Source organism: Rutidosis leptorrhynchoides, chromosome 3 (assembly GCF_046630445.1).
Source record: "Rutidosis leptorrhynchoides isolate AG116_Rl617_1_P2 chromosome 3, CSIRO_AGI_Rlap_v1, whole genome shotgun sequence".
Taxonomy (NCBI): Eukaryota; Viridiplantae; Streptophyta; class Magnoliopsida; order Asterales; family Asteraceae; genus Rutidosis; species Rutidosis leptorrhynchoides.
This window is the reverse complement of record NC_092335.1, coordinates 615,283,772-615,299,865: the sequence shown is the minus strand read 5'-3', so window position 1 is coordinate 615,299,865 and position 16,094 is coordinate 615,283,772. Positions and strand designations below refer to the sequence as shown.

The 16,094-nt window shown below is 28.6% G+C and overlaps 1 protein-coding gene across 1 annotated transcript; it reads left to right on the top strand.

Annotated features, from left to right (window-relative positions):
* Positions 1 to 9,623: 9,623 nt before the first annotated feature.
* Positions 9,624 to 14,073, top strand: LOC139898918 (uncharacterized). The gene is made up of 6 exons (XM_071881718.1): positions 9,624 to 9,936; positions 10,078 to 10,255; positions 12,031 to 12,128; positions 13,173 to 13,269; positions 13,591 to 13,676; positions 13,762 to 14,073. The coding sequence occupies exons 1-6, from the start codon at positions 9,709 to 9,711 to the stop codon at positions 13,813 to 13,815; spliced, it is 741 nt and encodes a 246-aa protein (XP_071737819.1). The 5' UTR covers positions 9,624 to 9,708; the 3' UTR covers positions 13,816 to 14,073.
* Positions 14,074 to 16,094: the final 2,021 nt, after the last annotated feature.

The following is a 16,094-nucleotide window of genomic DNA, read 5'->3' as shown; positions in this document are numbered from 1 at the left end:
ACAATATAGTTATATTAATATACATATCTGATTTGTAACATATTAAATTACCCAACTTGTTATCTATGAATATTTATATAAAAATTATTAATATGATTAATACATACTTATAACCTTAATAGTACCTTTAAAACTTTTATTTTCATAATAATTTTAATGTTAATAATATTGATAATACTAATAATTATACTGATAGTTTTAGTGATAATAAAATGATGATTGTTATTAATGATATAATTTTTAATTAATAACAACACTACTAGTGGTAATTATATTAATAATAATAATGATAATATTTATAATGATACATATGTTAATAATATTACTAATAATGCTAATAATTATAAAATGATACTAATACTAATATTAATGAAAATAATAATGAATTTTATTATTTTCATAATAATATTAATAATTATTATTATTATTATCATTATAATAGTAATAGTAATAAATGATAATTTTTATTCCAATACTTATATTTGTAATAATAATAATAATAATTATAATTATAATACTAATAATAACAATATTGAAAATTATAATAATAATGATTTTAATAATAATAATAATAATAATAATAATAATAATAATAATAATAATAATAATAATAATAATAACACTTATAATGATACTAGTAGTAAAACCGACAATAATACTAATATAGTCGTAGCAAAAATAATTTTAATAATAACAACGCTAATAATGTTAATACTAATGTTATTAATAATAATAATAATGATAATAAAGATTATAATACTTAACACTTAATAATAATAATTATAATTGTAATCATGATCATAATAATAATATTAACTGTTACTTAATACTTATATTATTAATAATAATATTCATGGTATTGTTAATAATTAACATAACAATAATTAATAATAATAATAATAATAATAATAATAATAATAATAATAATAATAATAATAATAATAATAATAATAATAATAATAATAAAAATTATGAAAACTACCTTTGAAGACTTAAAAAAAATAATTCGCCAGAGCCGGGACTCGAACCGACCACTCGAATACCCGAACACAACCCAAACCAAACCATTACTCCATTAATACTTTATCTGATTTAAATGCCACCTGATTAGTTATAACGCGTTTTAAATTTTCTGTTTAATTCCTTCTTCATCAACAGCCATTTTCAAAACGATTAAGGATCAAAACCAAACCTAAAACAAATTTAGTGGTGTTTTTTTTAAATACTAAACCGAAACAGAACCATTTGATTGCATTTGGAGTTAATTAAAACTGTAAAAAAAAAAGCTGTAACATATTTTTAGAAAACACGATGAACCATAAATCGAATTTTAAATTCTATGATGTTTTAGATCACAGTTACAACATGAAAGATGTTTCAATTCCCTCATAGAAACTATAGGAATCGTTAATTTCAATAGAAGCTTTAAAATAGAATAGAATTTAGTGATGAACACAGAGTTGACTTTTTCAATCATAATCTTTGACTCAAAAATTCGAGCTTGATAAGAAAAAGTGGACCTTGAAACTTTCCAGATAGATTATTTGGAAGATTACTAACAACATTTTATTAATACATTTTGAGATTTGGTTCGTAATTGAGGTGTTATAAAAACGGAAAAAGAACAGGGCATAAAGCCTGTGTTCTTCCTCTTTTTTGATTCAATTTATGTAATTAAAAGCTGTAAAGGGTTTTTGATGATTGGTAAATAATAGTGTGAGGTTTATTGGTAATACTTATCATTGAATGGCATCAATTATATAGCCAAATTGATCGATAGAATTTGTTAAAGCAGTCGTAAAAGAAAATTAATAAAAAATATAAGAAAGGATATCGATGGGTGACTGAATTTGTTGTATTCCTGGATCTGAATCTTTGTTTAGTACGATTTGGAGACAGGAAACAAATTACATAAAGTTTTAAAAACGATTTAAAACAGAATACGTTATTCCTTGATTTATATACGTATATAATGTATTTATATATTTATATATATTTGAATATACTTAATCTGTATAAACCTGTATAATATCTGTATATCTATTTATCTGAATATTTATATATATCTAATTATTTCAGTATTTTATTTATTAAGGAAATATAATATTATACAAACATTAATTTTAACATTAATTTTAATTTTAACAACAAAATTAGTAATATTAATAATAATGATAATATTAATATCATAATAATGTTAGTAAGAAAAATGAAAATAACAATTTAAATAAAATGATATTTTCTGTAATCAAGTTAATAATAATACTTTTAATAATCTTAATAATAATTAAATTTACAATTTTACTAATAACAATGATACTAATAATGTTAATATTAGCATTTATCTTTACTCATAATGAAAGTAATAATAACATTATTAATAACTAACTTTTAATTATTTTTACAATTTATTAATTGTATCAAATTTCATATTTATGTATTTTACACCATAAAAATGATAACACTCATATTGATATTAAACATTTATTCTAATAATAGTAATAAAGGTAATAATAACAATATTTGTAAAGATAACAAATTAAATGCATTAATTTTTATATCTATATATTATCTATAATAATATAACTAATACTAATACTGATATTAATTATTAATATTAATAATAATAATGAAAGTAGTAATAATATTTCAATAACAACTATATTATTAACTTGTTAATAATATATTATTAATTATGTAATATTTAATAGTGATATAATATTATATAATAACTTTTATTGATTATTTATTATTTATAAATTATACATATTACAATATACATAAATAGAGTTAGGATACAAAATAATTAAGTGTAATTTAAAATGAATTTATATATATATATATATATATATATATATATATATATATATATATATATATATATATATATATATATATATATATATATATATATATATATATATATATATATAAATTCATTTTAAATTACACTTAATTATTTTGTATCCTATTTTAAATGTTTATTTCTAATGTTTAAATTATATTCGATAATTTCAAATTATTATATATACTTGAATTATATATATATATATATATATATATATATATATATATATATATATATATATATATATATATATATATATATATATACACACACATATTTCTTTACAACAATGGTTCGTGAATTGTCGTAAATGGTAAAAGGGCAAATGCATTCATGTAAACTGTTCCAAAGTTTTCGAGACTCAATATTACAGACTTTGCTTATCGTGTCAGAAATATATAAAGATTAAGTTTAAATTTGGTCAGAAATTTCCGGGCCGTCACAGTACCTACCCGTTAAAGAAATTTCGTCCCGAAATTTGATCGTGGTCGTCATAGCTAACAATAAAAATGTTTTCATGACGAATATGAGTTGATAATTAGAGTTTTATCATTATACAGATAAAACAATTCGATTATTTGAAACGTATGAGTGAAGTTATCACTAAATAGTGAATGAAGAAATAAAGTTTTGTCTTAACTTTTGACGTTGTCTTGGTTAAATTTCGGAATTCAAGGGATTTAAAGAACATCTTCGAAATCTAAAAGATTTGATTCTTCGACGAGTAAGGAAATTAAGATCTCTATAATTAAATACGGTGATCTTCCTCGATTACTCTGTTTGATATTTCCATTATAAATTAAACTCTTCCGTTCCATTATTCTCACCATTCCTATACTTTCTTTCTTAGTTCATACATCCAAAAGATTGTGAAAATGCTTAATCCCGTTCTAATCCTTGATATTTTCCTAATTATCATTTCTGTCATCCTTCTTTTCAATTTTCCACCAGAAAAATCTGTTTACTTCTACTATTACCTTGGGGTGATACTATTCTTAATTCTACCGTGTCTTTATATTGCTATTCATATTAATATCCACGGTTTGTAATTTATGTGTTGTTATCGGGCTTTATATTTTCCTTTATATTTCGAAGTCCCATCTTCTGTCTTCTATAATCATTGTCATCCACAGTTAATGATCTCTTCTATTTGCTGTGATTTATACCCCTATTTCTATTCCGGAGCTTCATTCTTTCGTTTTCTCTTCTTGCCATTAAGCACCGTATGTAATGGTCCAGAATTCGTAGATATGAATTTCAGAATGAACATAGTTAATGTTCTAGGAAGAAAATTGTAATGGCACGATCTTGATTTGTCAAATTACCAGAATATTTAGAAAATAGAACTATCAAGAATATATGTTCTTAATATGTTTGGAGTTTAGGTAGAATGTAAGAGTCGTGTAACATGGCACATGATGACGTTATAATCTGTGAATCATCACGTTTCATTAGAAACTCAGCATGACTTACTGTAATAAAATCACGTTGATCAAGTGTCATTATATGATACTAACTCATGCTTCAGTTTCCAACACTACTTCAAAATCATTCATAATTCAAACTCTAAGTTTTCAGAGATTTAGAAACTAAAATAGTTTTCTTTTATGATATAACCCAGATGATGCGGAGAGATAATTAATATCGGACAAGAATATTTATGAAGATATCTTCAGAACTATTGAGGCTATTAATAATGAAAGATACGATAATATCTCAGAATTTTAGAATCAAATTGTGATGAAGAAATTCATTCACGATGATTTAGAGAGATTAAGGAGCAAGGTATTCGCTAAAGATTTCATCAGAAACAGAATCATCGGGATTCTTTATGTACAAGTTTAGTCCTTGTGATTTGTTTAGAGACTCCTTCATAGTTTGCTCAATCCGTTTTTCAGTTTCAAACTTTTTCTGAGCTTTGCTAACGCACTATTCTTTATCATCAAACTTTTGACTGTTTTGGTGGTCTACAGTTTCTGCTGCTTCATTCAGCTTTTTCAAAGTTCAATGTATTGATTCGTAGGCTGGGTGCTTTTTAGAATTTCAGAATTGAAGATCGTAATTCTAAGAGATAGATGTTATATGTATACATATAACTGTTGACATAGAAATGCTGCGAGACTCTAAATACTGATTGCTAATTCCTGATACTTGGTATGGCACTTCTCATTATCAGATGCAGATAAGTACATGATAGGGTTTTAACGAAAGGCCAAATGAGTAATGAAGTTGTTGGCAAGTTTACTGCTAATGTAGTGGGACATAAACGGTTCTCCGGTAACGATGATGAAAGGCAACTTATATAACAAGGTTTTTAATAAGGCTAATCCGAATGAAAATTCGAAGTTTATTTATTGGATCTGTGACAAAATTGGCTATTTTGGAAAGGAATTGTAAAGTTATTTTCGGTAATAACAATGCCAAAGGAGCTAGCACAGATACGTGTTAAACGTTTACTCAGGTTCCGAGTGTTTTCAGGTGCATAACTATATGCATAAATCTTTCCTTCCGTATATGAAGTGCGGTTGGTTCATCCTCTCGATTGAGGTAATTTCATGAATCATGAAAGGTTTGAACGCAGATTGGATTCTTCAAGATACAAATGAGGTTTAAGATGAAATCAAGTGGCAAACTTGAAGAAATGTTTAGTTTCATATGTTATAATCAATATTTTAATTCATTTTAATTGTCCAGTGTTGGTAGTCCACAGTTAATAGTCCACAGTTAGTAGTTTCATAATTCATATGTAGTTTAATATATAATATTAGAATTAATTAATACATATCGTGACACATTGTATACATGTCTCAGACTCGATCACAACTCAAAGTATATATATTATTTTAGAATCAACCTCAACCCTGTATAGCTAACTCGATCATTACCGCATATAGAGTGTCTATGGTTATTCCAAATAATATATATAGATGCGTCGATATGATATGTCAAAATATTATATACGTGTCCCGATTGTTAAAATGCGAAAATAACAGTATTTAAATGACAATAAATAAAGTGCGTAAATTAAATAACAGAAATTAAATGACAATAAATAAAATTGTGAGAATTAAATTGCGATAAAATAAATTGCGATAATTAAAATGTAATAAGGAATTAACAGTTAGCTAGGAACAGTTAGCTAGGAACAGTTAGCTAGGATTTTGTTAGCGTGGATTCTTAACAAAATTTCTCATAGTTAATTTGTTTGTTTCTAACAAATTTTATTTTTGTCCAATGTTTTCTTCATTATGCCACTTGTTTGATTCTGATAAGTCAAAATCCAATTACTAAATTGAAGGAAAATGGTTATTCTGTGATGAATGGATTCGTATATCTGTGGATGTAAGTATGATAGTAAATGACTGTTAAATTGGATTCGAAGAATGTACAGTGTAACTTATTAATGTGAAATCTAAATATTCCTCGGGTATTACCTACCCGTTAAAATATTTTCACCATTAACAGTTTGTACGAAAGAATTTTTAATTACAATCTTTATGAAAATATATGTACATATATATTTTCTTCAAATATAATCATGGATTTAATTAGTTAATGTGATATTAATCTCATTTAGTTTTCGATTGGAACTAGAATAAATAATCTCTAAAACTTTAGAGATTACGTAATCGCCATGAAGAATGAAGATAATTGATGTAGAATGATACGTAGTATGATGATTATACTCGAGGTACAGAATGAGATGTTGAGGCATGGATTGTTGATGGTACTGGTGCTGCTGGTGCCAGTGATGTTGTTGAAGCTGGTAAATGTAGTGACCCAGAAAATTTCGACTAATTTTAAACCAAACTCTCGATACGATTTAATATCTTTGACACAATAAGCAAAGTCTGTTAGGTTGAGTCTCAATAATTTTGAACTGTTTTCATATATTCAATTGACCTTCGACTATTCCCGACGATTCATGAACAATTAATTGTAAATAGATATGTGTGTATATATATAAATAATAATTGAAAGTATAATTTGAAATATTAAATGTTGTTGTTATGAAATATGTTATTATAATAATTATAATTTAAAAACATATCTATATATAAATAAAAGTATATTAAAAATAAATATTAAATAATTGTATTACTCGTTTGATGTTTCGATCGTTATTAAGCAAGTTAAATTCGAACTTATATGATTCTAAAATAATCGGTGATCCGAAATTGTGTTTTATGAATTATAGACTTATTAAAAATGTATTTAGGAACTATTTGGTAAGTTTTAAAACTTTTTATATTTTACCTGGGATCGGGAGTGGACAGTGAGTAAAATTTTGTTTAATAATTAATGATCGAATTTGATACCATAATGACCAAAATAAATAAAGACATTTAATTTAAAACATGGGATTTTTCAGAGGACTCTTATCCGCCACTGATTAACAACGGAATACAAAATTTAGTCCGTGATAGATGACGGCTAAGTAACTTACACGTTTCTAATGTTTTTTCTTTGTTTCTTTATTCCATTCGAAAAGTACCAGACCTAAACCCACAAGTGGCGGCTGTTGTTTTCCTGTTATTCGTTCCTGTTTCAATATTATTGGGCCGAGAACCTTGAGTTTAAGTACTGGGCCAAGATCCAACAACCCTTCTTCTGTTGGACTACTGCTATGCTCGATGTATCTGTTGTTGTTCGAAAACCCAATTGTTTTCCATTTTAATCGAAACCGTTTCTGCTGCTGTTCACTTCGGGATTATATTACAGAAACAAAATGTTGATGGCATGTTATGATGAAACACAATCATGGTTATAAAATACCTCCGATCGATTTGTTGAAGAAAAAGAAACAGATAGATATAATGGTTAATATATATAGGATAGGAATGATTTCAGAAAAACATATTAGCTCATATGGTTTGGGTGTAAGTTAGGGGAACGAGAGGTCGCGTGTCCGATCCCTGCTGATGGCATTTTTTTTTCTTTCAAAGCCTACTTATATGAGGTAGTTTTTCTTTTATTATTATTATTATTATTATTATTATTATTATTATTATTATTATTATTATTATTATTATTATTATTATTATTATTATTATTATTATTATTATTATTATTATTATTATTATTATTATTATTATTATTATTATTAGGAGAATGATACAAATTTATTATTTTCATTAATATTAGTACTTGTATTATTTTATAATTATTAGTATTATTAATATTAATAAAAGTATTATTATGATTAGAATTATTATTATTATGAGTATCATTTAATGAACTATTACTAAAATTATTATTATTAGTAATAACATAATTATTATTAAATCATGATCATTATTATTAATATGATTATCATTATTAGTATTATTATTATTAAAAATTGTTAACATTATTATCATTCTTACTAAAATTATTATTTTACTATCATTAAAACTACCATTATTATTATTATCAGTATTATCTATATTATTATTAACATAATTATGATTACTAAAATAAAAGTTTTTAAGGTTATAGGTATAAAAATAAAGATTTTATATACAAGTACAAGATGATATTTAAATTACATGACTTAACTATATTAATATATCTACATATATAAAATGAAAATATATAAATAAATAATGAAATCTATAGATTATTAATATAACAAATACATCATTAATAATAAATAGATTTATTCGATTACGAGTATATGTTTTAATATATATACAAATGATATAGGTTCGTGAATCCAAGGCCAACCCTGCATTGTGTGGCTGGAATAAATTTTATCTTGTTTTCCAAAACAAACAAAAAAAAGAAAAAAAAAGAAAAAGAAAAAAAAAACTGATATAGAAGAGATATTAATAAAATTAACATGGATTCATATCGGGATCGGGAGGTGGCAGAACACTCAAACCGAAGTGAAACTTTACATTCTGGTGGTTAACAAGGTCTGGATTGTTCTGGAGTGGTAATGGTGGCACACTTCTTGTGTGACATTTTTAATAAAATTTGTTTTTCAAAAAAATAAATAAAAAATAAAAAAATAAAAAAATAAAATGAAACTCTACATATTGAAAAGATAATAATTCTTCCTTGAAATATCATAGTGCTAAATAGATAGAAGATAATGCACATGAAACTGAAGAATGATTGCCGATTTCTACATATTTGGTGTGTTAATGTGTATCACATATGTTATCGAAGTAGATATTTGTATTAGCGATTAGTGAATTATGTAGCTCACAAAGTAGATATTTATGGCAATGTTAATGTGTAACTAGACAGTTTAGCAAAAATAATGACCAACTCTCCAATATTCCAATATTCTGACTCACTAGAGCGAGAAATAGTGTTAACTATTGAAGTTGAGATGGTTAGACCCATACGTCAAAATACTTTTTCGTGGGTTACAAGATCGAGTAGCACATCCAACTTACTCTATCGAAGAAGGTTTGGACCTTTGAACCTTAAAAACATAAACATGCTATCGAATGTGCCATTTTAGCCGAGAGAAAAAAAACGAGTAAACAAAGTCGCGATTAAATATAAATATGTAGCTCCGTTTTTTATTTTTTTTCTCGTGATGTATATTGGGCTAATTAAAAGCCCCTCCCTTGTATTCTTGCTGTTTAATTCTTAATATAAAAGTTTTTGGCTTTTCAAAAAAAAAAAAAAAAAAAAAGAAGAATATTTTTATTTTTATGCAAGTTAATAATAACTCGTACTTTCACTAATTCATTATTATTTTTATAGGTTAAAATGAAACTTTAAGAAGTGGATTTTTAATTAGAGGGGAGCCCTGTAAATTTTATTCTAGTCCTGTTGATCTGAAAGTCGATTAAATTTTCATCTAAACAAAGAACCCTAAAAACCCAATCACAAATCGGAGAATCTCAACTGTCGAAGAAAACATGTCAAATCCACCGAATCCATCTTCATCTTCATCTTCTCAATTCACATATTCTAATAACAACGGTTCCTATTTTCCGATGCCTTTCCATCTTCAACAACCACAAACCTATCCTCCTCCTCCTCCTCCGCCGGCTCCGGTGGTTCAATATCCAACTGCTCCGCCACCAGTTTACCCTACAGCTCCCTCTACTTCTGCAACTGTCTACTTTCCTCAGCAGTTTCAACAGGTTCTTTCTCCTTTCAATTTAAATTAATTTATACATCCATACTGAAATTTCAGTCAGAATTTGTATATATTAACTTTATTAGAATTAATAATTTAACATACGCGTCTGAAAATGGTGTTTGTGTGCTGATTTCGTTAATAGGCACAGCAGTTATTTCAAAGAGATGCACAGACAATTACACCTGAAGCACTCGAAAGTGTAAAGGCTGCACTTGCAAGTAGTGAAGTGGAGCATAAAGCAGAGGTGAAAAAGAAAGCAATACCTCGTAAAGCAGCCGGTCTCGCTTGGGAGGATCCAACTCTCGCTGAATGGCCCGAAAGTATGATTCACCTTAATCTGCACTTGCATTTGTTTGTTTGTCTCTATCTTTTTTTCGTATGTTACTGTTGACTTAATATCTTACGTTTATCTTAGATTCTTAGTTATGTGATCATGTACTAGTCTGAATTTCCAGAATGTTTGGTATGAATTACACCCTATGAAAGGATGCGTACATTGAGGAATAGGTGGATATGTTATGCAACATATCGTCTACTTTAGGGGAAAGGGTAATTTTATAGAACCGAGTGAAGTAACATATGCTGTTGGAGAATGTAATGTAGTCTTCTGCTGATTATGCTAAGTTATATCGAGATCATATAAAATAATGTGGAATGAATTCCTTAAATTATGTTCACATAGTGGCTAGAGAGGTTTATCTCTACTGTTTGATGTACCTTAATGAACATATGCAAGTTACGTCTAGATCAAATATCGTTTATAAACCCATTTTTTTGATGAAAACATTATAATATTTGCATTTGACTACCATTCTTTGATTTCTAACTGGTGAGTCAGGTTCGAAGCTGTAAGAATAACCGATAATGCGAACATTATTAATTTGGCCATTTTTGGAGTTGTGTAGTTTTAGTTTTGCATCTATATGTGTGCTGCTTAAAGAAGAGCAAGTCACCTTTTTCTTACCTAAAAATACCCTGTACAGAGATTGATAAAGGTAGGGACATTGTTGCTTTCTAGCGTATACATTTGTCACTAGAGCACTCCATCTTTAAGAGAATTAGAGTAGATAATAAACAAAAGAACCAATTAGCTCTGTTCATTTTTTTTATGCGGACTAATTTCATTCTACGGCTGTGTTTTTTTGTCACTTGATAACACCTTTTTGTAAAATTTTGTGTAATAAAGACTCCTATACCGCCTGGACCAAAAGTTAACATCTAGCCAATTTTTTTCCCTTCGTTTATTATATCTTTATTTCTTTCAGAACATAATAATTAGACAACGTAAAGCACACAACTTTCCCTACCAGTAACTTTTGTGATTTAGTTCCACTTCTTTTCTATGTATAGTTAAAAGTTAATAGTTGTAAGGTTTTCCCTGTTCGGGTTACCCGGGAAAGGCGAGTAATTTGACCCCATACTTTACTTTATGCAGCCCATCCGGAATATTTTGTATTCCTTGCTGTTTCCATCCCTTCCCAAGCCACCCCAAGATTCGAACCTGAGACCTCTTGCAAGGATGTCAAGGCCCCCAACCACTAGGCTACTTTGGGATAGAATCTCTATTCAGCTTTTAGGCGTGTAATTTCAGCTGTATTAACCTGGTTCATTGAATAATGACCTCATATAATAATATTGAATGAACACATCAGGGCATATGACCCATCTTTGGTAACCATTTATTTCATTGTTAATTGTTAGTATAATTGTGGCCTTATTCTTTGTAAATGTTTTCCAATTCCGCAACACAACTGTTGAATGCTTAATCAGCTAGAAAGTGTACTGTCTGTCTGATTATTGATGCTAGGAATAATTGTTATAATTCAGCTAAATTAATAAACTGCAGTCCGATTAGCTTTATGCTTTGAAATGAAATGTTATAGTGAAGTAATTAAGGTCGGAACTATGTATTTTTTTGCTTCTTGGCGTCGATACATTGGGTGGTGGTGGTCCTCTGATCATGGTTGGTACAGATGTACGGCCAACCTTTTTTCTTGTGGTTAACAAGACAGTTTTTATAGTTATGAATGATTTATTTTTTCCTTGGTACTTTACTCATTGTCAACTTTATAATGATAGATTTGATGTTCTGCAGATGATTATCGTCTATTTTGCGGTGATTTGGGAAATGAGGTGAACGATGATGTGCTGTCAAAAGCTTTTGCACGATTTCCTTCATTCAACATGGCTAAGGTTGGTTTTTTATAATAAGGCATTAAGATATACTCTATATGTTCTTTTAGTTTATTAATTGAATGTATTTTATATGATTGATTCAATACAAGTTTTCTTGAAAGGTTAATATCAGCAAAGTGGGTACTTTTAAAACTTGCACCCTTGGTATTAACTTAATCTGACATGCGTAGGTAGAGTACAAAGTGTTGTAAATGGGCCGAAAACGCGACATCCTTATCAAAATTAGGGATTGTTACAGAAGTGAACCAATATAATTTAATTCTCGTGTATCACACTCCTCGATTAGAGTCTGCAAAAGACTTGAAGGCAAAATACTGATTAGTTGAATTATATACAGCTCCTTTAGAACCAACATTTAAAGATATGAACTTGATACTATGTTGATGAATGTTAGATATGTTTACTTGAAACATTTACATTTTTTTAGATAGTATTCTCTTGTGTTTAGTATAACTGTATAAGTGCAGTAATGTCCATTATCATACTTCTAATTATAGTAATCTTTGAACTTTAGAGCCTGTTGAGCTGATTTTAATGACATAAGATAAAATGTGACACTTAGTTTACCGATTAGTTGAATTATATGCAGCTCCTTTAGAACCAGCATTTAAAGATATGAACTTGATACTATGTTGATGAATGTTAGATATGTTTGCATGAATCTTAGGAGGGTAGGTTTGTACATTTGCATTTTCTTAGATAGTATTCTCTTGCGTTTAGTACAAGTAGATGCATTGGGGGATAAACATGGATATACTGAAAATAGTAGTTCGTTTGCGTTTTGAAAACACAATCTGAGGCTTAGAGTTGTATATCAGTTTATTTAGGTGCCATAAAATAGTTTATAGTTTATATTAAAATGGGATACCTTCTACAATAGTACATGATAAAGAGTTAATTTTTTTATTTGTCTAAATATAGCAATCTTTGAACTTTAGAGCCTGTTGAGCTGTGATATTAATGACATAAGATAAGACGTGACACTTAGTTTAGCTTGTTTTGTGTGTAGACCAACTTTTATTGTTTGTTGTCTGATGCTAGGTTGTTCGAGATAAACGGACAGGAAAGACGAAAGGATATGGATTTGTCAGCTTTTCAAACCCAACCGATCTCGCTGGTGCCCTTAAAGAGATGAATGGTAATTAAACATTTTTACCATTAAATTTCTGTCTTCCTCCCCTTTCAACTATAATTTGTGGCTTGTATAGTAACTTAATCTGAATATAATAAATATAATATATCTGACTATTGATCAGGGTCTATGTATAATGTTCTTTCGTAAACGCCAAGAGACTGTTTTGCCATAGCTTTGTAGCTTATTTGTGATTAGCCTTTTTGGTTGCTAAGATGTTTGAGCTTTTTCGCTTATTGTTGGTGAAAAACACATTTTTGTGAATTGGGTGAAATTGCAACGTTTCGTGTTTTATGTTGATAAACAATTAAGAGATGCATTTTGTAGGCAAATATGTCGGTAATCGTCCAATCAAGCTACGAAAGAGCAATTGGAAAGAGAGAACAGATGTGGAGGCCTTGGAGAGACAAAAGGTATCATTTTTTTTCTCTACATTTATCGTTGAATTTGAATCACTTCGATGACTAACTTTCATGTACTATGGTTTATTGATTGCAGAAACACACACATAGGAAAACAAAACTGCCCAAAAAGAGCGTATTGCATAAGTGAGGAACTCGAATGCATTGATATCGTGCTCATTTTACTGTTCTTGTAACCTAATGTATTCATATTCATATTAACATATGGTAGATTGTTATTTTTTGTTTTTAAGTGAAGGAATCTAACCTTTTTTACCTAAGCATTCAAGAAAGTTTTATAGAAAATGCTCTTTTATTATAAAGATGAAATTGTAAAACATTATGTTTTATTTTTCTTCCCTCTGTTATGTATACTTGAGTGATTTGTTTGTTAATCTCATCATATATTTGGACATGTATATTGTATTGTTTAGATTAAAAACTGTAGTACAATGAAGAGACCGCATTAGATTAAACAAATAAGATTTTGGGAGGCCGACTAATTTGCATCTCTGAATAGAGAGGTCGACAAAAAAACTGATCCAAATCCAAATCCGAAAGAAAATTTGGAACCGGTTTTTAGAAAAACCGGATCCGGGATCCGCGGATCCAACTAGCCGTTGTCAACCGGATAAAAACTAAATGCGACCGCGACATTAGTTTTGTTCGATTTTTATTAAAAGGATATCGCAGTTTAGAGCCGTTTTTTTTAGTTTTATTGGTGTGTGTGGACCATTTAACCCCAAGTAGTGTTAGTATAAATAGATTGTGTTAATTTGGATGAAAACACACCATCTCATTCTCTCAATTTTCTCTAAATCTCTAAATACTCTATAATTACACTATAATTACTCTCTAAACTCTACTTAATAATCCTAAAATGGATAATTCAGAAGCTTCCACTACCGGTTCCCAACGTTACATCATCAACGATATTGAGCGCCTTAAAAATACGAGCCGAAAAGGTGACGTTTGGTCAAAATTCGAGTTGTGCGTAATGAAAGATGGTAACGAAAGAGCTCGTTGTACACAATGTTCGAAGTTCCTAGGTGTTTCGGGTAAAAATACGCTAAGAAAACATCTTGAAAAAAGTTGTAAAGGAAACAAAGACCCGACACAAAAAACACTTGGTCGAGATGGTTCACTTTTTGAATACGATATTGAAGCTCTTCGGCAAGATTTGTCAAGGTTTGTCATTCAACAAGGGCTTCCATTTAACCACCTCGACAATCCAAAGCTTAAGAGCTAATTCGGACTCTACTGCAACCGCGATATAACAATGTAAGTCATACTACTCTAAGATGACACTTTTAAATTATGGAAAAAAACTTAAAATGATATAATTGAAGGTTTTCAAACATATAAACATAGTGTATCTGTAACTTGTGATGTTTAGAGTGCACCACAGAACGGTAAATTTTTATTTAGTTGTTACCGCTCATTGGTTTCATCCCGTTATAACTTTTGTGTACATTGATTATATTATTATTGTTCAAAGGTTAAAAAATTTGAACCGGTAAAATCGAATCCTATTCCGAAAAAAATCCGACAAAAACCGGTCGAGAACAGGAAACCGATTCCAGGAAAAAAAATCCGAAAAATGCCAACGCCAAGATCCAGAACCGGGAAAAAAATCAGGTTTTCTTTTTGTACGGGTCCGATTTTTTATCCGAAATGTGCACCTCTATCTCTGAATAATCTCCGCCTAACAGGGGCGATTCTAACTTATAGGCTGTGGGGTGACCCCACTACTTCGAAATTTTTTTATACAATGTACTCTTCAAATTGTATAGGACACCGCTAAATTCAACTATAGGACCCCATATAATTTTAAAATTTGAGGTTTTTTTGAGTTAAACAACCACTAAAGTACCCTTAAAATATAATTAGCTCTGAAATTTTTTTGAGGGACACCATTGAGTTTTCATCCTAGATTCGCCACTGACGCCTAAACAGGTGGAATCTGCTTAACCTCTTTTGTTTTCTTTATGACACAATTATTATTATTTGATTTAAATTAATAAAATTCCTACCACACAGATTTAGAGATAAAAATAGAAAAACCCAAATTACCGTGCACTTGCAGATATAAATTGCATCGCCATTTGAGTTGTATAGTTGTAATGAACTATGTCATCACAATATTAAGGTATATCACCATTCACCATTGATAATGATTCGGTTATCGAAAACTTCAAAAGCATTATATTATACTCCGTATTATATTAAACTTCCTTTCAAATCCTATAAACAATTAGCTTAAAAAACCATCTTAATAAGTTGCAGACCATCACAATTGAAAACTTAGTCAAAAAGACATTTAAAGCATCAATGACAAAGCTGGTAACAAGTTGATCATCTGAATCCACGTCCGCATTAACTCGACTCTAAATACGATAGCTGAAGAGAGTATTTTAAACCATAGACAAA

Coding starts and splice junctions, on each gene's coding strand:
- LOC139898918 (XM_071881718.1), top strand. CDS start 9,709: ATGTCAAATCCACCGAATCCATCTTCATCTTCATCTTCTCAATTCACA. Junction 13,270..13,590: donor TGCCCTTAAAGAGATGAATG/GTAATTAAACAT, acceptor TGCATTTTGTAG/GCAAATATGTCGGTAATCGT. Junction 13,677..13,761: donor AGGCCTTGGAGAGACAAAAG/GTATCATTTTTT, acceptor TATTGATTGCAG/AAACACACACATAGGAAAAC.